This window comes from Rhyacophila brunnea, unplaced genomic scaffold, assembly GCF_057557595.1.
Source record: "Rhyacophila brunnea isolate RB1 unplaced genomic scaffold, BYU_Rbru_1.0 scaffold_23, whole genome shotgun sequence".
In the NCBI taxonomy this organism is placed as follows: Eukaryota; Metazoa; Arthropoda; class Insecta; order Trichoptera; family Rhyacophilidae; genus Rhyacophila; species Rhyacophila brunnea.
Genome location: NW_028232893.1, coordinates 14651027 through 14677118, shown reverse-complemented (window position 1 = coordinate 14677118; position 26092 = coordinate 14651027). Strand labels below are relative to the sequence as shown.

General features: G+C 32.1%; 1 protein-coding gene and 1 long non-coding RNA gene across 2 annotated transcripts in view; one reads left to right on the top strand and one right to left on the bottom strand.

Annotated features, from left to right (window-relative positions):
- LOC147069578 (uncharacterized) overlaps positions 1–25622 on the top strand; it is a 126929-nt gene extending 101307 nt beyond the window's left edge. The window contains 6 exon segments of the mRNA XM_085950845.1: positions 921–1267; positions 1856–2244; positions 12322–12524; positions 13349–13517; positions 14274–14496; positions 15338–25622. Coding sequence (XP_085806971.1) covers positions 921–1267; positions 1856–2244; positions 12322–12524; positions 13349–13517; positions 14274–14496; positions 15338–15604 — 1598 coding nt within the window. The 3' untranslated portion in view covers positions 15605–25622.
- LOC147069579 (uncharacterized) lies at positions 8014–9785 on the bottom strand. Its single transcript, XR_015071202.1, has 3 exons — positions 9710–9785; positions 9156–9361; positions 8014–8731 (listed from the first exon to the last, which is right to left on the bottom strand). It is a non-coding gene; the product is annotated as an uncharacterized LOC147069579 (long non-coding RNA).
- Positions 25623–26092: the final 470 nt, after the last annotated feature.

Below are 26092 nucleotides of genomic sequence, written 5' to 3'. Positions count from 1 at the left end.
TATGTTGAGCAAGTGGCTAACATCCATTTCTCATTAGAAAAAAAAACAAAAATCTGTTGATCAACCTCCAATTTGTTGATCTTTTTAAGATCAAACATTATGGTAAGTATAAAAAAATCGGCTTATGACATAAACTAATAATGTATTGCTGCAGTGGAAAATGTTGCCCATGCCTGCTTTAGTCCGGTCGCACATTGAAAATCGTCTCGACTGAAATATAGTCACTTCGGGCACTATATTGAAACTGTCTTCCATGCACACAGCGAGGAGATGCCGTGACAGTGACGTCACGAAGCTAGCCGAAATGAATGAAAAATCAGTTTATGCACATGTGCTGATGCAATATTTTTGTATTCTACCACTCCCCATGTCGAATGACATTTATTGCTTGCAACACCAACTGTTTCTTATTCTAACTAAAATGATGCATCAAAGCTATGTGTGAAGATACACAAAGTTATGTGTATTTTGTGAATACCAACAAAATCACATCGACATATTCGACATGTTGCAGTCGAGATGAGTTAAAGCCGCGTTGACACGGTCCAAGAACGATCTAAGTAGACTTGGATAAGAATAATTAGTATGAAGATGTCTCATCCAAGTGACAGCTTCATACTATTTATTCCTATCCAAGTGCACTCGTATGTGACATCTTCATACTAATTATTCCTATCCAAGCTACTTGGACCGCGTCCTACTCATCCAAGTTAACTTGGATAGGAATAAATAGTATGGAGCTGTCACTTGGATAGGAATAAATAGTATGAAGCTGTCACTTGGATGAGACATCTTCATACTAATTATTCCTATCCAAGTCTACTTGGAGCATACTTGGACCGTGTCAACGCGGCTTTAGATGTGCGACCGGGCTTACACCGATAATACAATATTGTTACATGAATATAATCTGGTTTCAGGTTCAATAGAAGAACAAGAATATTTCGGAGAGGTCCTTCTGGGAATTAAACACGTCATACAGGGTCACCTACACGAAGTTCAGGGGAAATTTCAGGACAGGTTCAATAACCTGGAGTTGGAAGTGAGAAAACGAGACGAGATCATAACGCAGCTCCAGTCGAGGATCCAAGAGCTGGAGCGAGTGGGTTTGCCAGTCGGAGGATCCGGCTTCACTTTCAATATGACGCAACAAGAGACGGAAGACAGGACAGCAAATGACGACCTGATCTCCAGGGAAATAGATGTTGTCACTACACTTACCGCCAGTTCAGGGAGTGACGATATATCCTTGGATCAAGGATTCATGGTAATAGAATATTTTGACTTATCAAACAGTAATTGAATGCTGTATTTCAAAAACGTTACATGTCACATTTTAAAAAAGAGTGATTTAAGTTGCAAAAATCTTCATATTCCCTAAATACACAAATGTTAGATTTTTTTTGTAGTTTTTTGAAGACAACCGTTAACACTTACTATAAAATAATAATATATTTTATATAAAAACTTTTCACCATTTATTTTTATATAGGTTTGTTTTCACTATTTTGACTAAAACACAATGTAGTGACTTGTAATGTTTTCGAAATACAGCATTCAATTTGAAATTAGATCATTAAATTTCAACAAGTTTTTTTCTACGACATTAAATCATAATATGTATTTATACACCACTTAAATAAAGCAACACTTGAAATTTTATGTAAATCAGCTAAATTGGACAGTTTGTTATTATTAGTGAACGATAATAAAACCAAATTCATCCATAATTATTGGCCTTACATGCTGATGGGTTAATTAATACACGAAGCCAATTTATTAGACATTTCTATAGATTTACAAATTGTTGGTGAGCAATTTATCATTCTTACAGTATATATTGTACAATTTCCAGAGAGGCGATTCATTAGATACAGTCTTCACCACGTCTCCCCCGAGCGTGGCAACAGCAGACGACGATGAAGACTCAGACCAGCTACAAGAAGAACAGAGTCTCTCCATCGCTTCAATATCACAAGAAGAAGAAGACCAGGAAGCTCTCCGCAGAATAGCCCGGGCGGCCATGTCTCTGGAGCTAGAACGAATGGCCGAAAACCAGGCCATCAAAGATGCCGAAGAAGGGCCGCCTCTTGATCGGAGAAATATTAGGAGGTCCAGTGCGAGGACGGCAGCTGAAAGACCGGACGCGACTTACTCCAGGAAGAGAGCAGCCAGATTGCGAGAAAGGAGATCTTGGGAAGAAAGCAGCGATCAGGAAAGCATGGAGTTGCAAGAATTGCCAAGGTAACTTTATGTACACTTCTTTTGTCAGAAATCCCTTTCATTCACCTGGTTCATTGCTTCTTCCCAGGTCATCCCATTATCTTACAACTCATTTATTTAAAAAATGCCAAAACCCGTAGTCAGATCATTTTGGCTTTAGACTATTATGAATGATTGTTAATCCAAATCAACAGGCCTATTCTATTCTAATATATCACTTAAGGGGGAAGGTGTTCCATGTCAGCTATTTTCTGGTATTTTCAGAGGTTAAGCCTGAATAGTACGTAAGATTTGTAGAAAAACTATTTATATCATTATGAAGCTTATTCATCGTCAAATATTTATGTAAAACATTTGATAACTACATAAAGTATTTTTATGACGTAAAATAATATTCTTTGAAACCGTGAAACGTGATAATTGAGAACGAAGCCATATTTTTGTGACATTAATAGGCTGTGATGATGACAAATTTTTCCCTTAATTATTATCTCAAACGATTTATTATAGATAGTTGTAATGTTATAAAACATAATGTAGTAAAATATATTCAGTATAATTATAATATTTGCAGTTTCTATTGGTTCTAAATCTAATGGAAGCGAGTGGACATTTTGTTATTTAAATATGCTACAATTATAGACATACGAAATAATATAAAGCTACGTATCAGAAGGTTTATCATTAATCATTGAATAAATGATGAAATATCTTGTTAGTTATAAATTTGTAATACTAAATAGAGACCTTTTTAAAACAACTGTTTCCACGAAATATTCGACCATCTTGATATCCGCCAGACCCACCTGCGAATTGGTGTATGATGTATGGAATCTTTAGCTGGTATTATTTTAACTTTATATGACCAAAAAAATACGCCAACACACAAGTATTGTACAAAAATATGTTTATAAAAGTGAATGCTACAAATTGAACACAAAAATAGGCGAAACAAACACAAATTCGAACATATTATTCAAAAGGAAAACATATTTTGACATTTGAGGACAAAACAAAAAAAAATCTGAAGAAATTTGTATTTGCGTCAATTCTACGTTATGTCATACTAAATCATACATTATAATTTTTAACACTGTTGCAATCTATTTTGCCTAATATTGCAACATAGCAATCAGTTTTCTGTCCCTTTCTATAACTATCTCCCTCTACATTCAAAATAATTATGATTGTAGTAGGTATGTATTTTATAAATTGTGATAGATTTTATTTTATTTCAGTGACATATATCGGGTCGTCCAGTATTGCCATATCTACTAAAATATTATTGAATTGATATTTTAGTAAATAAGAGAATGAAGTTTTTCACCATTTGTATCTACTATTAGTTTTACTATTTTTATTTAATAAATAATACACATGAGGTTTTACGAATTTCACATTTGTTATTAAACATACTTACATAATTTAGAACACCCCAAACACATCGCGAAGTAAAAATATCTATATTTTTTACTTAGCCAAAATTATGAATCAACATAGGTTAGGTACCTACTGATGTTTATATTACAGAAAATTTAACTTTTACTAAATTATGAATTTGCGAGATAATAATAATACAGATGATTTTAAAGAATACTTTCATCAAATAACATAATAATGGATGCCTGTACTTACATAATATTTTCCAATGTAATTTTTTTTTTAAAAACTAACTTTAATTTCGAAAGTTTAGCCTGGCAATACTATGAACGTCATTTATTTCAGCGGGAATGCGAAATTTTCATCCTCGGTTTTTGACATAGGTACCTAACAATATTATCACAATTATTTATATCGATTGTACTTACAAAAAATGCCACGAACTCACTATCCGATGGCTGGAAGTTCCAAAAAAAGACGTAGGAGAAAAGATGGAAATATTAATACATTAAAAACACAAAGGTTTGAAATTATTATTTTATAATTTGACATAATTATACATAGTTGAAAAAACCACATTTCACAGAAAATTTTGGTTCACAATATTTATTTATCTTGCAAAAGGAAGTTTTGCGTATTACTTATTAATACACACAATTAAGTATAATGATCATTTGTACTTATATTATTTTTATATTATGTTTGTGCCATGTCTTATTCGAAATTAGTGTGTCTGTGACAAAAATTATAATCTGGTACAATAATTAATAGCAGCTATACATTTTGTTTTCTGTTAACTATCTACTAAACTAATATTTTTGAATGTATTATAGTATTGATATATTGCCGAAGACTATGCCTGAGCATGGAAATCCTCAAAGCATACTACCTGAACCAGAATTTCATCCCACATTTGAACACGAACACGAAGAATTTATTATAGAAAATGAAATTGAAGATTCAAGCCCTAAATTCCGTGTAGAAGGCCGTAGAATTATAGACTTTTCATATTTTTTCCAACAACTTCAATTAATTAGCCACCATGATTCTCCATTTAATTGTAATTTATCACATTTAGAAATTTTTGGGGAAAATCGGGATAACTTTAGTAGTACATTTTTTATTCAATGTAAACTTTGTGGTAAAAAATTAAAATTATATACCACTGAAATGAACAAAAACAAAATGAATCTGTGTGACGCATTTGTATCCAGTATAATCAGTATCGGCAGTGGATTTTCAAATCTGGAAGAAATGTGTTCAGCAATTGACGTACCATCGATTACAGCAAGAACATACAGAAAGAGTCAACAGAAGGTGTACGAGTGGTTTGAAGAAACCAAAAATAAGAGTATGGAAAACGCTGCGAAAGAAGAGCGACAACTTGCAATCGAAAATGGTGACGTCGATTCTTCTGGTATTCCCATGATATCAGTTGTTGCAGACGGCTGTTGGTCGAAACGTTCATACAGATGCAATTATTCCGCAGCATCTGGCGCTGCCACGATCATTGGTCAAAGAACCGGAAAGATTTTGTACATGTCAGTGAAAAATAAATATTGCGATTTGTGCGCCAAAGCTAAAAATAAAAATATCCCTGCTCAACAACATAAATGCTTTTTAAATTATACCGGTCCGTCAGGTGGAATGGAATCTACAGCAATATTAGAAGGCTTTAAAGAATCTATTAATACACATGGATTGATTTATTCAAAATTGATTGCTGATGGAGATTCCAGCACATACAAAAAAATTCTTGATTGTCACCCTTATCCGAATGTAACTGTCGAGAAAGTTGAATGTAAAAACCATTTAATTAGAAATTATTGTGGCAAAATAGAGGCATTAACCAAAGACACAAGATATCCCTTGAATGTAAGAAAAATCATTGCGTCAAGAAAAAGACGTCTGCGGAAAGCCGTCATAGGTGCAATCAAGTATAGAAAACTACAAGATAGTACTTTCGAAGAAAAGGTTATCGCTCTGAAAAAAGATTTATTTAATGGACCGCACCATGTTTTTGGAGACCATACTTCTTGTCTACCATATTTTTGTACAAATGAACCAAATACAGAGGACATGCTTGATGTAAATTATGTACCAGCATTAAAAGAATGCAGTCTATTTTCTCAATTAATGATATATAATTCTCGTTTGGTGCTAAATTCAAAAAGTTTAATTTATAATTTTTCTACTAATATTTCAGAATCTTTTAATAACATGATTGCAAAATTTGTAGGCGGCAAGAGAATTAACTACTCTCAAAGACAATCGTACATGGGACGATGTGCAGCGGCGGTAATCGCATTTAATACAAATAAGTTACATTGCACAATTCAAAAACAAGTTTATAAAAATAGCCCAAAAGCCTTCATAAATCGCTTAGAATCAAGAAGGTTGAAAATAAATAAAAAAAAAATAGGAAAATCTTGGCGAAAACCAATACATACTGTTCCTTTATCTAATCCAGATTATGGAGAGAGTTGCCAAAAACCTGATATGGACAAAAATCAATATCAATTGTTAAAAGAAACTTTTTTGAAAAAACTCAAACTGACAAACTATGAGAGGAGGGATATAGAAAGACGCACCGTATTACAATCTGAATGTGCAGAATGGCTAGAAAGGCGACGAAACCTTCTTACTGCCTCTGTTTTTGGTAAGGTGTGTAAGCGGCGAGAAAATACAAAATTTGGGCCTTTGGTAAAACGTTTATTATATAGCCAATCATTAGCCAACGTGAAAGCGGTAAAATATGGTAAAGAAAATGAATCAATAGCTTTACAACAGCTTAGTGTACAAGAACGGATTAAGATTGAGAGATGTGGATTGTTTATCGATGATGTGTATGATTTTATCGGTGCAACGCCAGATGGCATCAGCGATGATGATACAATTATTGAAATAAAATGTCCTTTCTCAGCTGCTGGAATAAGTGCAGATGAAGCTATTGTACAGAAAAAAATTAAATTTTGGAAAGTAGATAAAGACAGGAATATGGTAATAGATAAAAATCACGATTGGTACTTCCAGATTCAGGGGCAGCTTCATATTACTAAGAAAGATGTCTGTTTATTTGGAGTTTGGACGGGACATAATTTTCCTGTTAAAATAGAATTAATCAAAAAAGACGAGACATTTTGGATTGAAAAGATTGAAAAAAAGATATATCACTTTTATATGAATTGTCTACTGCCAGAAATAGTAGATCCTAGAACCAGTAGATCTATGAATATTAGAGAACCAGAAAGGCTGAATTTCTAAATTTTTATTTTAAATTTTATTATGCTTAATATATTTTCAACAAGTCTATATTACATCACTATTTTATAGTTCATCAAGATATATCTAATTTACTAATATAGTTTACTGTTACGAGACACCCAGAACGAGTGTAATTTTATGAAATTCAAAATAATATGTATACTTACATCTAAATAATGATACCTGCAGATCTTGCTGGCGATTCCACTGCGCCATATTTTGTATAAGCATTCGTCTCTGCAGCCGTGAGTTTTGGTTCCGTGTAAAAAGTACATTTTGTTCTCAAGGTCAAAAACCAAATTGGTTGTGCCAATGGCTTATAACCATTCCTCATAAATGATTATAACTGATATCACCTCATGATCAGTGCCACGCACGAGTTAACTCGCGGGATCTTTTAAACGTCATAACTTCTGAATGAACTGTTTGTGTATATTTTCTTAACAATATTTATCATTTTAGTGTGAAAATATTCACGTTAAACATGTTGATTTGGTAAATTTTCACAAATATTTATCATTCTATTCTTATTTCATATTTTTTAAGGGATTCATTTTATTCCAAAAATAACTGACCTACAAGTACCCACCTGGTAAAAATTGAATTTGGATTGGATGGAATTTCCTAGTAGATGTTCCAACTAAACAACATGACGCTTTCTATATATTATTTACTGTTAGTTTTGAAATTATTGTATTTGAAATAAATAATGTATCAATAATACACATAGAAATCAATAGATATATAAAATAGATATCACAGTTTAAAAATCAGAAAGATCAATGCATATTACCATTGTTTATGTTACAATATAAAACAACATTTATCATTGAACGTAGGTACCAAGAAAAATAGACTTCATTAAAATGTGTCAATATAGTATATACCCGATATAATTATATAAATTATTATATTGTTAATTACTCTGTGGGGTCCATATATACTGCTTCAATTGTAATTTAATTTTACAGTATAATTATTTATGTTAAGTACTTGATTTACTTATTATATGTACAAATGTAATATACTTACCTACTTATTAGGATATATCTTGGTGAATTTTAAAATAAGAGGAAATTAAATGGAGGTCATCGTGTCTAACTAGATGTCTAACTAGACGTTGTTAAGTCTTATATAAATATTTATACATTATTAAATTGTTTTTCTGTTTTTTATTGATGTAAAGACATGGCATGTATTCAAAGTAATAACAAATTAGCTGTGTACTATTTATTTAACTTATATTAAAACCCCAAGATTGATTTCGTCTTACGACATATTTTATTCTTCTAAGTTTTACTATGACATTGTAATATGAACCATGGATATAGTATAGTACTTAAAAAAATCAAAACTGGTAATATATTATTTCAATATTTAATAGTCAATTTTCATTTGAAGTCAGCATTTAATTACTGGTATAACACATAATTATTAACTGATATCTACAACTTCAGATGGACAAATTAATTGATATATCATATTATTAGTTTTCATTTCCTTTCAACAATGTATTCATTCTAGCAGCTATTTTAAATATCTTACTAGTTTTTATGTCATGGCACCTTACAAAGGCTCCGAGCAACCGTATACTGAGCTTCGAGAACAGATGTTTACGACGGATACTGGGTGTGCGGTAATTTTAGAAGTAACGGGAGATAAAAGAACGCACCAAATAGCCTCGCATCACGTTGAGAGTGAATACGCAACTTTGTACCTGGCCCGGCCACGTGCTGCGAGTGCCTGAAGAGAATCCCAATCTGGTTTGCCTGTTCTTCAAGCCAACCGGATTCCGGCGTCCTGGATGGCCGCTAAATACTATCTATATAGCATATCTGGCGGAGTTACGGGCTGCTAGTATGACCTGGAACGATGCAAAAAAACTAGAGTGACAGAGATTCTTGGAGGCGCCGCATTGTATCCATATGCTGCAACTAAGATGCAGATATAGCCGAAGAGAAGAATTAATATACAGCATCTAGAAAACTTAAAGTCTTTGAAATGGTGTTAGAAAGACAATGTTTCTAATATCAAAGTGATATTGAGGATGAAAAAGAAAAGACTTGGAGAGTAAGCTCTACCAAATGACATACCTGATATGATACAAGTAACTGATATGCAAAATTATATTATATTTTAGAATATTATGAATCAATTTAGCAACTTTTATATCATTATCGATAATAAATTTAGTGCAAAAATGTAATTATAAAATTGTTTTATTTTTTAAATATGTATGCGAGATAGACATAGCTATAGGTTACAAACATTAGTCACTTTATATTTACCTTTTGTAATTGTACTATTAAATCTATAAAATGGGTATATATGCTTGATGGTCTACGTCATAAATAATATTATATGAATCACGCCATGTTCGGATCGTACGCCGAAAGTCGGATTTATTTCATTATTAATTAAAAGATTTATTTCATTCCATCTTATTCATATGAAACCGTCGACAAGCAAAGATCTCGGTAGACATTTTCTCCATCTGCAAAAAACATAACATATGAACTGTTAATAGTGTGATTTTTAATCTTTTATAGTGTGCGACTGTTTGAAGAATGGTAATTAAAACGGATTAGTGATAATACAAAGCATCAAAAAAGATTGATTAACTAAAATAAAGTAATCAGGTAGGTAACATGTTTAATAACAACTAGAACGCCTTAGATTATATCAAACAAATAAATATGAAATCACAGGCATTCTCGCAATAACCTCTAAACTAACCACGCAACTAATGTAGACTAAGAAAACAATAAATTAACACTTGAATAATATATGCAAAACACACAGAATACTACTACAGTAATAAATAACATAATATTGTACTTACAGATAGTGTTTCTTATTCCTGATATAAAACACAATTCCTTCGTTAGGTATCTTGCAATTTGCTATCAACATAATCTGACAGCAGAGAGTTTTTTCTATTAGTCTATGGCCAAAAATACGGATTTACTTGGCCGGCTAAAAAAAAGATTTTAATATAGCAAGAACATTTTGAATATGCGACAAATAAATAAAAGTATATATAATATAGTTGTTAAAAAAATCTGTGTACATTATAAAATATATTTAATATTATAAATACATATATTTTTTAAATTCATGTTATAATTTGTAAACGACGAAGCACGTCAGCTAATACGCATAGTAAATGTTTAAACTTTGGTAATCAAATTCGAATGTGACAGAAAGAGAAAGAAAAACTTTTTAATCATATTAGCATGCGTAAAAGAGATGTAACATAATATCACTTTCACTTTAAAAATCATACCTAGTATTCAATGTCATAGTTCAACTTTAAATGAAAAAACAGAAACTCTAGGTAAGCATGTGTGCCCTTAACTCAAAAATTAATTAATAAAGTGATAAATAATATGAAATGGTCCTTTTCAGGCAGTTATATCAAATCAAATCAAATTTATTTATTTTACATATAATGAACATAACAAATTATAAAGTCAAAGCGTTCACGACATGACAAAAAATAAGTGTTAATAATTTTTAAAAATAAAAATACAGAGAAGTGCTAGTTAATAATACAATAAGTAATGAAATAAGAAAAGAAATAAAATAACAAAATAAAAGTAGATGGAAGCACACAGAGTGAACTTTGATAGGCCCTATCTTAAAAACTTATAAAACAACGTCCACCTAAATTCACCCTCACGTAAGTGGAATATATCAATATCCGAAGCGATTTCATTAAATATGGTTATTGCCCTCCCAATTGGCATTACTAATGGTAGGTTAGTTCTGCACCTTGGGAGAACAAACAATGGATGCCCTCGATTCCTAATTATCTTACTTAATATTTATCTTTAACTTATTAATTATCAGACACACACAAGCCAACACCACCAAGAATGGCAGAATTCACATTTACGCCAAAAAAATATGTAACTAAATAAAGATCCCTTCTAAATTTTAAGCTACAAAATGTAAATATACCTAAGAGAAAATCAGTCAGATAGAGCCACGGATAATATCTATATAGCCGAAAGTAAAGGAGTCTCAAAAATTTTTTTTGGACTCTCCACCATAAGGCCGTACTTCAACTGATGCGGGGCCCAAACGATAGACCCACTCTCAAGTCTGCTTTCTAACTAAGGAGGTTATAGACAATTTTTAGTACCGTAACATCCGAAAAGACCCGGGAAGTACGCAAGACAAAGCCCAACATCTTTAGTGCCTTTTTACAAATGGTATCTATATGACCACTAAACGTCAGTTTACTGTCAAACGTAATTCCAAGATCACTTACAGATTATATTCGCGAGATAACTCTGCCATGCATCGAATACTGGAAAAGCAATACTCGTGAGGCTTCAGTAAACGATAAAACATTGCATTTACCAGTTTGTTACGCCTGCCCCAATCTAATATATTATCTATATCAAGCTGGAGTTAACGACAATCGTCCAAGGTGACAACTTCCATGAAGAGTTTCAAGTCATCAACAAACAACAAAAACATAGCATTGTTAATTACCAATGCTATGTCATTTATAAAAATCGTGAACAGCAATGGCCCCAAGTTTGAGCCCTGAGGCACACCAGAAAATGTTTCAAATGTCTGTGACTGATAAAGGCCGTACGATACGTATTGTTGACAATTCTTAAAATAACTCCAGAATAACCTGAGAAATCGATCAGACAATCCAATTAGTTGGAGTTTTTCCATTAGAATATCGTGATCGACTCTGTCAAATGCCTTCAAGAAATCATTGTAAAAACAGTCAACCTGGCTGCCTCTATCTAGTACTGACGACACATAATCAGTAAATACATCAGGTTTGTTTCCGTTGAACGGCCTGCTCTAAATCCATGCTGCCTGGTTAATTACCACGGGAAGTCTATAGTCAGCACCCCTATTGTAACATATCACTTAACATCCAAAAAGAGCTAATTGTGATAAATCTACCACATTTATCACTAATTTATCTATCCAGGCGGTTAATTATGTAAATAAGTTAACCCTCTGAACTGTCATAAAGTGCTATCTTTTAACAGTCCCTTTCTTGGCTGTGTTAACTTGTAGAGTGAAACAAAGTATGTCAATTTTACATAATATTGAGAATTGATAGGTATGAAAGATCCGTCTGTTTTGAAATATGATTACATCATGGCTGCTGTCTTAATTTATAGTTTCCCGTGAGCTGTCAAATATCGAGTGACTAGTAGCAGTTAATAGTAACATAATATTTGTTTTACTGCAATTACATTTTATGCTGCATCCTCGGAAAGAAATCAAACATTTGTGTTAATTTAGAAGAGGTATGAAACATACTACAAATGAACCTGTAATGTAAAATGGCGTATTAGCATCTCTTTCATATTATATTATATTCCCATTTATGTCCACAAAATAGGTTTTATATTCAATATCCTTGAGTCCTATATTATTTATATTGGTAGTAATTTTTTATTCGGTTTGTTGCAGATCAATATCTCCTCAATTGTTGGGCTGTGAAGAACGGGCACTACTCAGTCCAGATATCCACGGAGTCACCGGAAGCAGCAGTCGGAGATCGAAGAAATCTGCTCATTTTCATCTGTTCGGATCCCACCTCGATTCTACGAGAGCCAAAATCAAAAAGACACTCTCTGTGGATACGGGGATACACCATACCGGAACGACAAAAGGTAGAGGTATGTTTATTGTCATATAGTCTATTTCACAGGGATCGGTTACTAGCCAGCATTTTCTTCAATGAGGGAATGAGATAATTACTGAGGATGGTGATCTGTGGCATCCAATGTTTGCTTTAATATCTCTATGCGGCATGTCTAAAAGAAAAGACAGCGTCGACGACATAAACAGACATGATCCTAATAATTATTATGACCGTTAAGCCACGCACATTCTATAACCACTAGTGGATGCGACAGCTCGCAATAACTCGCAGGTGAACACCGTTAGTTATACCCTAGACTCAAAATACGTAGTGTCTGGGTATGGGGAATATACCTTGAAAATAAGTGATGTACTTGAAAATTGTGGTATTCGGCGGTCGAAGTGAAGAGAAGCTGTGAGAAGCAGGCAGCACCTAGATTTTCTTAACCCCACCAGAATCATTAAAAATTATGACAGATTTTTTTTCAAAATGGACCCCCACTATATCATTCTTCTGTGTGCGCGCTTGAGTTTAAGTGAACTATGTGAGATGGGCAAGAGGCTAACGCGTCGGCTTATAATGTTGTGGGTCCACACATATTATTTTTTAATGTGTGTTTGGAGTCAGAGTATGGACCTAATAGGTTGGGCAAGTGGTTACATCCATTTCTCATAAAAAAAAATCTGTTAATGTAAACCTCCACCCAGTGGAGGCCCATATGATCTTATTAGGATCGGACATGGTAAAAAAAATGTAAAAACAAATGGCTGGAGGAAAATCAACAGAGGTAACAAACAGAGACCTTCATTTAAATTAATTTCATGAAATTGGTTATTACAAAATGTGTTTCAGGTGGTCCTGCATCAGAACATGAGCATCGGAAATTCAGTTTAGGATCTTTCTTCGGATACCATCGAGGAGTACACTCCGGAAAGCAAGCTGCCCTTCCTAGTAGATCTGTTAAACAAGAGAATGTGGTCTTGGACATGGGAAGCGAATACGCCTCTAGCGACGGAAACAGGTAGTAAATTAGTTTTACTATTTTTATTGATTCATTTTTTTAGGTTGATAATCAATCATTAAAACATTTTTTGAGACTGCCGACTGGAACAACAAGGTTATGAAGCTATGTTCATCAGGTAATATTTGCATTAGGTACCAGTGGATATATTCTATACACAAGGCAGCTATCGACGACTTAAGTGATAAATATTATCATATTTATGTATTGAGGTATTATAATGTTGTTGTTACAATAAGCTAGCCGGCTAAACTGTCAAAACTGTCTATCTTGCTCAAAAGGTTAAGAAGGAGAGGGGCTATTAGAACACTTTTTGACAATTTAGACGGTTGACTTATTGTAACAATTAACCACCTCAATACATAAATATTATAAACTACCGTCAATAGCCTTGTGTATAGAATAACGCATAACGCAAACATAATTTCAAGACTTACCAACTTTTGGTAGTAACCCCACGGATTATACATTTTAAGCATGCCTTGGATTAAGCTTGAAGAAAAAATATGTGAAGTAAATGAGTGTAATTATTGTCATAATAATTGACGAACTGGAACGTTAGAACGTACGTGGCTGCGCTCCAGTCTACTCCGGTCCATTTCTAGCACAGCATTAGCTTGGGTTAAATTACAAAATTGGTGGAATTCGAACACCTCAGCTAGCGTAGTTATTCGCAATATATCCCATGTATCTCAGACAGATCGATAGCTTTCATTTGGTGTAGGTAATGACGATAATAAACTAAATCTTCTGTAGCTCTTCAACTAGCAGCAGCGGCGAATCAGACTACCTGCCGCGAACTCCCATGTTCGAGAACTTCCAGTCGTCAGGGAGCAGCTCGTGCGGCGGGGCGGGAGACTGGGAGGTGGTGATGCTGGCAGAGGAACTGGAGAGGCGGGAAAGGAAGGAGGCGCGGAAGGCAAGGGGGGCGCACTCCAGAAGAAGCGGGGAGTCACACATCCTGAGGAGCCTCGAAGAGGTTAGCCAACTTTCATTGTCACTTAAAACATAATTGTATGCAGGAGATTCATAATTAACCTTTTTGAGCCATCACCTCAGGTGAATTAAGATAACAGTTTTGATTTTGCAAACAAATAAAAAAATCATAGATACACGTCATAACACTTATAGAAATTTTATAATTTAATACAGTACTTACACATAGATAACACCATTAATTAGTTTTGAAAGCTCATGAAAGGTTGTTACTGTAAATATTAAACAGACCGCCACCTATGTCATCTTCAGGCAGTAATATGTTTCGTAAATTTGGTTTTATTATCGTTAAAGTTTAAAACCCTGACTCATACCTACATATAATATGTTGTAGTAAAGGGCAGCTTGTAGATTATATAGTTCTTCGTTCTTTTATTATTCTTTATTCAACCAGTATGGTCAGAGATGTTTTGTTTAAACAGTAGCGAAGTGCTCTGTCACTTTGTCGTATCTAAATACACAAATACAGTATGTGGGCAGTCATCACAATTAAGTTTCAGATATTTCTGAATACCGGAAAGCTGTTACATTCAACGTGGCATGGTTAGAGGAGTTTTCAAAATGATTTAGTACATTTTGTAGTGCTTCTTATGTAGAAAATAAAAAAAGTAGTAGGTAAACAAGAGAGGGAGAGAGTTAGTCACTCTACTAACTGTCCTAACCCAATCCCGTGTTATATCATAAATTTTAATAATGTTGCTGTTCCAATAAAATAATCAACCAAATTTTGGATCCCAACTCGATGATAGAGTTTGAAATCAGCGATTAGACTACTATCATATATGATGGTGATAGGATATAAAGATATGTGTATTCCTTTGCAGGAGTCAGACGTCCAAATGACGCCCCAACATCACCAGGAGCCGTCATTCGACGAAACGCGCCACGAAAACTCACCGCACCGTCTCCAGAAGACCGGCTCCTTCTCAGGATGCAGCTCCTCATCTTCCATCACCCGTCCCGACTGGCTGACCCGCAGATCCAGAGGCCTCATCCTGCGGGCGTCCAGTCTGGAGAACCAAGAGACGCCCCGGTCCCCGCCCGCCCTCTCCTGCAAATCCAACAGTACCGGAGGCCACAAGAGACTTTGATGCTCAGATCGAGAAACCACCACGCTTCGGCTCCTCACGGCCACCTTCCTTCACACCGTTTACGGATGAAGCCATTGTTGATGCAGATGATGTTGATAATTTTGCCGGAACAACTATACTATGTCTAATAATAAAGGGAATAGCTTATTGGCAACGGCAAATAAAATTCATTAATTAAGACAAGTACTGGTAAATTGTAGGTATCAAGTTATATCCCAAAGACAGAAGTGCCGTATAAAATTTGAAAATGAAGAATGTGGAGTATGTCAAGAACCTTAAGGTGAACAATCAATAAAATTTGTCATTATAATGACACATAAATCACTTGATCACATAAAATATTGATCACATAAAATATATTTATAACCTTATTTTAACAAGCCACAGAGCACTGAAAACATATAATACTTAATATAGATTCAAATTGATGGACGATAACTGTTGTCCATATGACGGCAACACATCTCAATCAGTGTGGCATGTCATTAAAGACTGCCCAATATTCGAAATGAAGCGATGGGCTTTCGGAACTCAACTGCAGACAACACAACCACAAAATTTACCTCCACGAAATATAAACAATAAAATTACACAAATCCGAATTGTTAATTTATGAATCAATTACAAACTCCAATATAAAGTTTTACCGAATATATTGTACTAAATAATATGTATTGACATAAACAATAATAACTTTACTAAGCGCTTTATAGCCATGAATATCTTATTATACGAAATATGGCTTGGTTTCTCAATTTTGGAAGGAAAACGTTTAAAACATTGATATTTTATTTGATCATAAAAAATGTTGATTCACATAATGACAAAATCTCAGGCATCATAATGATAATAAAGAAAGATTTCTTACCAAGTTTACGGATTATTATGGCTTAGATCCCTAACATACCCCAATTTTTTTCATTTTCAAAGATTATACAGCGCTTCTGGTCTTAAAACATACCTACCGGTAGATTGCGTCTTCCTATTTTTCATACGTGACATTATGACAAGGTTAATCATATTTTTACCTCAGTTGTATCGTATAATACTGAATAATACTCAATAATGGAACAACAATAAGTCATTTTCCCTTACGCCACGATAGAAATGAGGTGATGATAATTATTATTTACTATCTTGCACACGACAAAAAAATAATAGCAGGTATATAGTATATACCAGTGTCTTATTTACTGAATTTTAATTACGAGATGCTGAAGGGTAAATAAATTTATGATAAATGCAAAGCTGATATTTTCCATAAGAAGAGTTTGAACCTTTAATTTTTCCTTGTAAACTGAAAAAGGAAACAGCAATAATGAATTTTACAAAAACTAACCGTCAAATTTAATACAGTTCATAATTTCAATAGTTTAGATCAGTGGTCTCCAAACTCAATAAGGATGTGAGCTACCTACTTTCAGAAATTGAAATTGTCTGGTGAGCTACTTATACATATTCCTTCTTTATAATTTTGTATCATCGTCTTTTATCGTACCATACATAATATTATTATAATATTTAAAATAAATTAGAACATCGGACTTCCAATAAAACATAAAATGCGTACCTACTTTAATTACTTATTTATAAACAAAATAATAATTGAAAAGTATCTTGAAATATGTGTGAGTAAAAGTAAAAATAATTACTGAAAAGAATGACATTCACTTTCCTCCACATTTTTCAATTCTCGGTGAGTACCTTGTCACTCACATTCGAATGCAATTATCAATATGTACATCTGTGAGTCAGTTCGAGAAATATTTCATTTCTTAGTCCAATAATAAAATTTGGAGGCAAATTTATAAATATGATAAAATATCCTACGTGAGCTACTGGTAGCTCGCGAGCGACCGTTTGGCGATCACTGGTTTAGATTGACCGAACAAAGGTGTCCATAAAACATTGTACAGCTGTATTAGATGTATCCATCTTGAAATTACCAATGTTGCACTAATCATAAATTTAATCAATGACCACAAATTTGAGATATTAGATTTACAGCACAATATATTTATATCTATCACAATCCGTGAATAATTTCCGTGATTAATTTTTATCCGACCAGGAATATAAAACAAAATCGAATTCTACTCGTCTCCATTTTTTGCATAATTTTGTTTAATTTTACTTATACAATAGTATATTATATTATATGATATTGTAAGTATGCCAAATATTCATATATTATGTCCATAAAATGAAAGAACTTTTTGACAGTTAGTATAATAGAGAATATTACAAAAACAGGGAATCTAATACCGAGTTGGTTCTAACTAGTGTCGTGGACGTTAGGACGGTGCTGCAGACTGGGTGTCACATAGATGAATGGAATCCATAAAAGAATAGACATATGTTACGAATAAATATAGCGAGTCGACAAGAGTAATACAGTGAATCTATTATACAGTTTTTAATACATTTTGTGGTTGATATATTTATATTTCGAATTAAAGAATTATTATGTCTCTGTTACAACAGACATTTAAATTGAATGAGTTTGAATAAAAATTTTACTCTACTTATTGTAGACATTCCACATTAGCGATATATCCCATTGACACATGTATGGATTTATTGCTGACAGTACGTATTATCGCAGCCATAACAACAAAATGCACATGTAAACACGTATTATCGTGCAAGTTGCAATATTGCATGCATATATCAAAAAAGTTCAGAAGCTTCTGAATTTTCAAGCAATAATTAGTACTTGCATGGCGGTGCGCATGGGCAGTAGAACAATAGCGGCAAACCTGCCGGAAGAAATACAAACTACACCATATAGAATATTTTGACGTCTACCGATTATCTACGAATTTTGTCCGAACCTGTCTGAATCTGTCAAATAGCACCATACGATGACAACATTGCGTCTCGCTTACGCTTTAATATTGAGTTTGGAGAGACAGTCAGTACTTTTACGTGTCAACAGTTATTATCGGGATAATTTAAAATACACACTATTAGTGCAAGTAAATCCATGCACATGTACAGGCGCTATAATAACGTTTGATAGTTTTGACTGAAAACTTAACATAGTCAGAGGACGCTAAATGACATAAAATGGTGCAATATTCTTGATGTAAATACAGTCTACGATAGCAACTGTAAAAATAATCACATTTGTCATACCTACATAATTAGTGTGCAATAGAAAATATTGCATCTGCGCACGTTCAGGGTTAATTTGTTCCACTATAATCTTCTTGTTTACTTGCTATTTCAAGTTGTAACTATCTGCGTGACGACCAGTTCGACCAGTGGTCGAATCAGATGTTTGTCATGTACACAATGCGCATTTTCACCTATCTATATTCGCATCGGTTTTAACTCTAATACCGCAACCCCAACGCTAAACAAACATTTGAATGATCCGATCCAAGATCGGTTCAAAAACAAACCCTACATTTGTTTCCAAGTGACTCGAAATGTTACCTACTGACGGTGGAATTTCAAATTCTGGTTCGCCCCGTAAAATAAAATATCATTAAACTTCCGTGCAAGTAAGTATTACAGGTGGGAATACGTAATAAATACATTTACATACCTTTATCTACCGATATTATAATTAGTAAATTGAAGTCTTTAATGAATTAATAACTCCTTGTCTTTTGTTAAATTATTATTTTGATCGTATTTGGAATGATTTTGTGATTTTGAAAAGATATTTTACACACAAGAAAAGCTGTAATTGAATAAAAAATATTGTTAAGATTGCCAAGGTTAAAATTATGGAAAGAGATAGTTTTTTATAGATAGGTACCCGTCACTTTTAGGGTATATCGAAGAATATTGAACGCAATTATATTTAAACAAAAAACTCTATTTTAGACGTAGGATAGGGAAAAAATATGAAACGCTATTAATTTAGGTAAGTACATAATAACTGTTGAATTTTTCGAAAAATTATCAGTATTAAAGATATTATAAGAATATTTATTATCAATAAGTATAAATACAAAATACCAATAAATTTCTAACGATAAAGTGAATATTAATTCTGTTAGTGTAAAAATTTGTAGTTTAGTTTATAATACCTAATTAAAGTATTATTATTACAAAATGCTGCACACTAAAATATTTTTTACAGATTCTGATATAAATAAATAATGCATCAGAACAGTAAAGTTCTAATTTCGCCCACGTGTTCAACTAATGTGATCTACATACGTGCAAAACTCAGCCGTATTCAATGTGTAGATACGGATGTCGAAAAAAAATGTTTTGATACATTTTGACAGATGGTACGGAATTGATACTTTTTCTTTTGTTTTACAATTTGAATATCTGTTCCAATGAAAACCAAAACAATAGACAAGTTTTGAAGGCTAATAAATGTATTAATGAAGTGACCTGAAAAATAATATTATTCATTAAAATCTAAACATAATATGAGTTTAAAATAATCAAGTAAGTATGAAAATATCGTGTATGTCTTCAATATGATTTTTTTAAGGTGAAAAACTGTGATTTTTAACATGAGATATCTTTGAATGCGTGAATTTCTTTAAAAATATATGTCCCAATCAATTAAAAACTCTTGTGGATGTGAATAAATCAAAACAAGAGTCAGATAAACAAAAATTCTTGCATTCTTCAATTTTTTTTTGCCCAATAATAATAATTCATAATATGGAGTCATTTTCACTTATACATACTACGGTCACGTAAATACCATACAACATACGAATGAGTTACGCGTGCACAGATCATAAAATGCATTTTATAAACACACGGGCGAAATTATAACTTAAAATTGGTCCAAATATATTTCTCTCAACGTGAAATAATGTAAACTAGGGATGAGCTGAATTTTTGGTTTTATTCGACACTATTTACTTCTCCTTGCGGTGCCGTCTTCCATCCAAGGTTGGCTATCATCACTGCTACTTTGACCGTGTTCTGTGCATCTTATAACAACCTCACCAAACCGAAGCTTCAGAATACTCTCAGGGACACGCCAGACTGTGATATTTATAGATGAAATGTCTCACGACAGCATGTAAATAGTCAACGATGATAAAGCTGTTACTTACAAATTTTGTAAAATCACTAAAATAATCAATCACAAGTCTGGTGTTTCCCTAAAGAAAACAGTAATCTACAATTTTCCATAAACAATAGTTATTTACTCACTACCGTGTAAGATTGACATTTAGTACAGTTTTATAGAAACTGTACATACAGGACGTTTTAGAAGAAACCAAATTGCAACACCTGAAATTAAATTTGACATTTTATCAAGTAGTCTCTTCTACTACCTATTCATGTACATATTATATTATATGTTATGAAATCAATATTTTCACAATTACTATTAACCATTTAGTTTTCTACTTTTTAAGTAGGCATATATAATTTATATTCATCTTAAATAACTAATCATCTTTTAGTATCTATTTACAGAATAACATCTTCTAATTACTTCTTACAGTGGGATCTAGTCTGACATTTTTATGTTATTTTTGTGGTGTCAACGCAAAGGGAGACGATTCTAAAAAACCAAATAAGTATAGTTATGTAGTATGTAATGCCACGTTCTCATGCGGCAATTTTTTATTGTTCAACTGTATGTTGAACGACAGTTGAAAGTCAATTGATAAATGGGAACTATATTTCAACCAAGTTGATCAACTTGTCAGTAAGTGGTCAGTAGAAACGAACGTTAACAAACTAATAAATTTACTTGACCGCTATCTTGGTTACAATTATCGATTCAACTTAATTTGATATGTGGGAACATTCCTTTTAATTTTATTTTCAACATTTAACACAAAGTTGAGCAAAAAAAATCTACACACGAGAACACGGCATTAGTCAAACATCTTTCTATATAATTTAACGGGAAGTGTAGTGCTATTAGGGGTATCTACCGATATAAAATTAAGCATGCAATTTAAGACAACTTATTGATTAAATTTTAAAATAAGCGTGTAAAATTATTACTTAATAAGAAAAATATTTTTAATTCAAATTCAGGGATAAATTTACAATTATTATTGTATGGTCCACAATACTAAAGTTCGATTTGCCATAGATAAATAAAAAAGATTTCAAGTTATACATATTTAAAATGTGCAATATTTTTTATAATTAAATATAAAATTAATTACTTATTTAAAAATCTCTTTTGACTCCTTCGAAAGATCTTAACTAACTAAAAATAACCATTTAATAATATGTAATAATAAGTTAAAATCCTACAATGAATGCACATTTATAAAGGCTTCTTTTGTAAGTTTATGTATCTTTAAATTTAAAAATTAATTATATTTCTTTTTAATACGTGTATTGTATTAAATCAGGGATAGTCAACCTGGTCCCTACCGCCCGCTAGTGGGTGTTCCAGCTTTCATGGTGGGCGGTAGGGGTTTTAAAAACAATTTTATTATGTTTTCATAAAATATCCAGTATTTAGTTTCGCAGCATCAGCCTCGGGGATCTTATTAATAATTTAATCAATTAAATGTAATTTCATCGGACTTTGTGCTTCTATGTATGCAAAGTATAAATAAAAAGATATATTTAACTACAGTAAGTTGTTTTATAAAGATTTATTCTGCCAAACTTAAGACTAAGACACAAAGTAAAAAACTAGACATAAAGTATTCTCTACTTTATAAATCACCAATTACTGTGGAACTGGTGGGTGGTTAGTACTAACAGATATACAAAAGTGGGCGGTAGGTATGAAAAGGTTGACTACCCCTGTATTAAATTGTATACTTCATTTTCTGTCAAGAGATACCCGTAGTATAACTATATAATAGCAGTTCACTTCGCCGTTAGACGTAAACTGACGACGATGATATGTATTTTCTTGATATCCTCGACTCAATTGTTCTGGTCCATTCCATGTTTTTGTGAATCGTCACCTTTTTTCCCTTGACACAAAAGAGTTATTTCGGAATATTACGATTACTGAGACATAGATGTAATAATATTATCAAAATTGATATGAATATTTCTTATAGAAATAAAAATTTACGAGTGATTTTTGTATTTGATATCTTATAGGTATTTGAATAGATTATTTAAAATTAAAAAAGAATGCTAAATAATTTAACTTTTAGCTATTTTAGCCGTCTAGCTATTGCACACAGTTTAGTAAAAAAAATACAGTCCACTTAAATGACACCAAATCGATAAAAAATTCAAAATATTTAGATATGAGTAACAAATATTATATTAACATTAAAATCTATTGCTGTAATAATGACGTATTGAAACAATTTTTGCTAAAAGGGATTTGCAAGACACTATTATTGAAAACTTAATTTTTTATTACAACTATGTTTTTGCATTTATCAAATCAAAATATACTCAATTGTTAATGGAATCTGGAAATATTCAGGCGTCTATTTTCAAAAACGGAAAAGTCCGAAATCCATTATTTTTTACGTAACGTAATTAGGTGGATTTAATGTTGATTTCTGTATTTTTATTGTATTGAATAAAATAATATGCCTATTTTAATTAATTAATAAACCCTTCACCGCAATAAATATTAGCAAAATATAATTATACATAATATTGACATTTATTTGTATCATTTCAAATACGTTGGTTTTAAGTCGTAAAGTTTTAAAACGTTTTTTTAATTCATTTTGAAGTGATAGATTATTACAATAGAAATTACATAAAGACCATCGACTGCTTAATCTAGAAATCGGTTAGCTAGCTCCATTTGGGCAAATTAAATTGTTCAGGAAGGAGAAAAAACCTAGTAATTTAACTATCGAGCAGAGTTTAACAATTTTATTCCAGAAATACGGTTGGAATTTTTTTTTTTTTTTAGAAATAAGCTGCACTATGAATTAATGCACTATTTTAGCTTCCCTTTTAATATATAAAGAAAAATTATACAAAGAGCGGAATTGTTCCATTTACGATATTGGAAATTTGGCTCCTGCAGTTGGGTGTTTTGTGTAAAGAATGATAATGCATTTATTTATAGGTTTAGCAGTTTGAAATTTTGTATGAGCATAGAGTGCAGTTGGCTGATTTGCAGATGAAGTAGTCGATTGATGTACTTACATATTTTTGTTACATTATTATTATATGAGACTATCTATTACTTTCAAAGTCGGTTTAATCCATTTTCTTTAAAATATATCTTTCTTGATTCTGTGTTTTCTAATCACTTCACCATCATATGTGTATTCATAAATTATATAATAAATCCAGTGTCATTTGTTAACCCAGAGATGAATTGCAGTCAGTTATATTCAGAGCGCCGTCATTTTTTATATTTCTCGATCAACTTTAAACATTTTTCTAATTATTATTAACTAATGCATGGAAAAAGAAAATATTCTCTTTGCAACCCTAAATGTGCTCGACTTTTTTGCGATTATCTCAAAATGACAGAATGTAGAGTCAACCGACTTTGAAGCCAATAGTTTCTTATATGGACTTATCAGTATTTGAAAATACGACACCTCGTGTAAATCTATCATCAATAATAATTGTAAACTACCCCCATATTCACTTTATATTTTACATACCCTCTATTTTTTAAAACTATATTTTGATACTAATGAATTATTGCGTATTATGCCCATAACTCATTCTGTGTAAAAACAAAAACACTTTTGCCGTGTTTCGTTGTTCACTTATCATTCAATGATTTTTTGTATTAATATTCACAATAAACTTTAACAAATTGAACATAGAAGGCAGCCAATGATGCTGACATTAATGAAAGTATTATTCAGGAGAGCATTGCCAGGATTGGAAAGTTAAGTTACCCGTTTTGGTTTCAAAACAAAGAATATGAAATATAATGACAGTTACTTGGTAACATTCAAATGTCAAATGACTTGCACCTGTTAATACGAAAACTATTTCTTCATTTATTTGGTATTTCATGTTTTAGGCAATGTGAAAAATACTAGAAACATGACTTCGGCAATTTTATTGCTATAGTTAAACCATAACGCTGAGGATTAATTACACCGTCAGTGACCATGTTGAATATATGAATTATGAATTACACGTCATTATTTTCAACATTCTATAAAAGAGGTCTCATTCTCAAACGATTCTTTATTAAGATTCCAAAAAAAAATTGATATTCCTTTATGTTCATTAAATGTTTTTAGTGTTTGAAGCATGACGTAAAAAAATAATAACGATATCCACAGAATGTAATTACAATGTTGGCTCTAAAATGATTTAACTCTTCATACAGTTACGTCATATACCTATGTTTGAATTCTGTTCCATGTATGTAGTGATTGTGAATTTTTTTTTTACGTCTCTTATACTGATTGAATCCTCAGCACGTCAATTATTTGCAAAAAAATATCATTGTATAAAATGGACATAGCACAGTATTCACATATTTATAGCCTATTTTTTACACATGTGTGGATTTACTGATAGCAGTATGTATTGTCGCGACCGTAACAATAAAACGCAAATGTAAACACTTATCGTCGTGCAAGTTGCAATACTGTATGCATGGATGTTCTGAACTTTGTCATAAACTACACCGCACAGCACACAAAACATGCAAGCAAAAACAACAAAAGCATTTTTGTGTATAAACAGTTATTGTCATGATAGTTTTTTAATTTACACACTATTACTGAAAGTAAATCCACGCACGTATACAGGCTCTATTATGGAAGTCAAAAAATTATAGATTGGTTTGTTAAATATGTAAATAAAAACAACAGATTTTAATGTTACTATTGAATAATAAAATATATATATTATATTCCGTGACAAGAGGTAAGCAAAAAGATTACTAAATATTCAGAATAAAAACAAAATGAAACAAATATTTGAATATAAATAGTATTTTAAAATAAACTATCTTTAAAAATGATATTTAGAAATTTATTAAACAAAACAATTTATGGACAGCGTTAAATCATACACAAATATTATAATTTATGAATTATTATATTATTATTATTATATAGAAGGAAACGAGGTGAAGAAATTATGACAGAATGTATCTGAAGAATATGTTTTTAAATAAAGCAACAAAAAAAACTGAATTGCGACCAAATCAGCACTGTGTTTTTTTTTTCTTATTATAATCCCAAATTTTCCTCTACACTACTCAGCCCAACGATCCCGCCAAAGTGGCATACCGGTGTTGAACCGCATACACCTCCGTGGCATCTTTAGATACATACAACCTCTCCATACAAAATAAATTTGATGTTCGATACTAAATCTGTGTCACCGCATTGTTCTTTTGTGTTTACCTGTCCCAATGATAAAATTTTATAGGTCAAACGTAAATAATTTTAAGTGGGTTTGGCTAATAAAAATATAAAATTCTTTCATGACTAAGTGTGTTTTAGAACATCTTAAGTTTTGTTTATTTTATCACCGTAATTAGCCATGTCATAAAAATCAAGCAAATTGGTTTGGACATATGATGTAAATGTGTTCTTTCACCTTTTCCCTAGAACCTCCTCGTTAAGATTTGCACAGCTGCCGTAAACAACAAAAATGAACAAA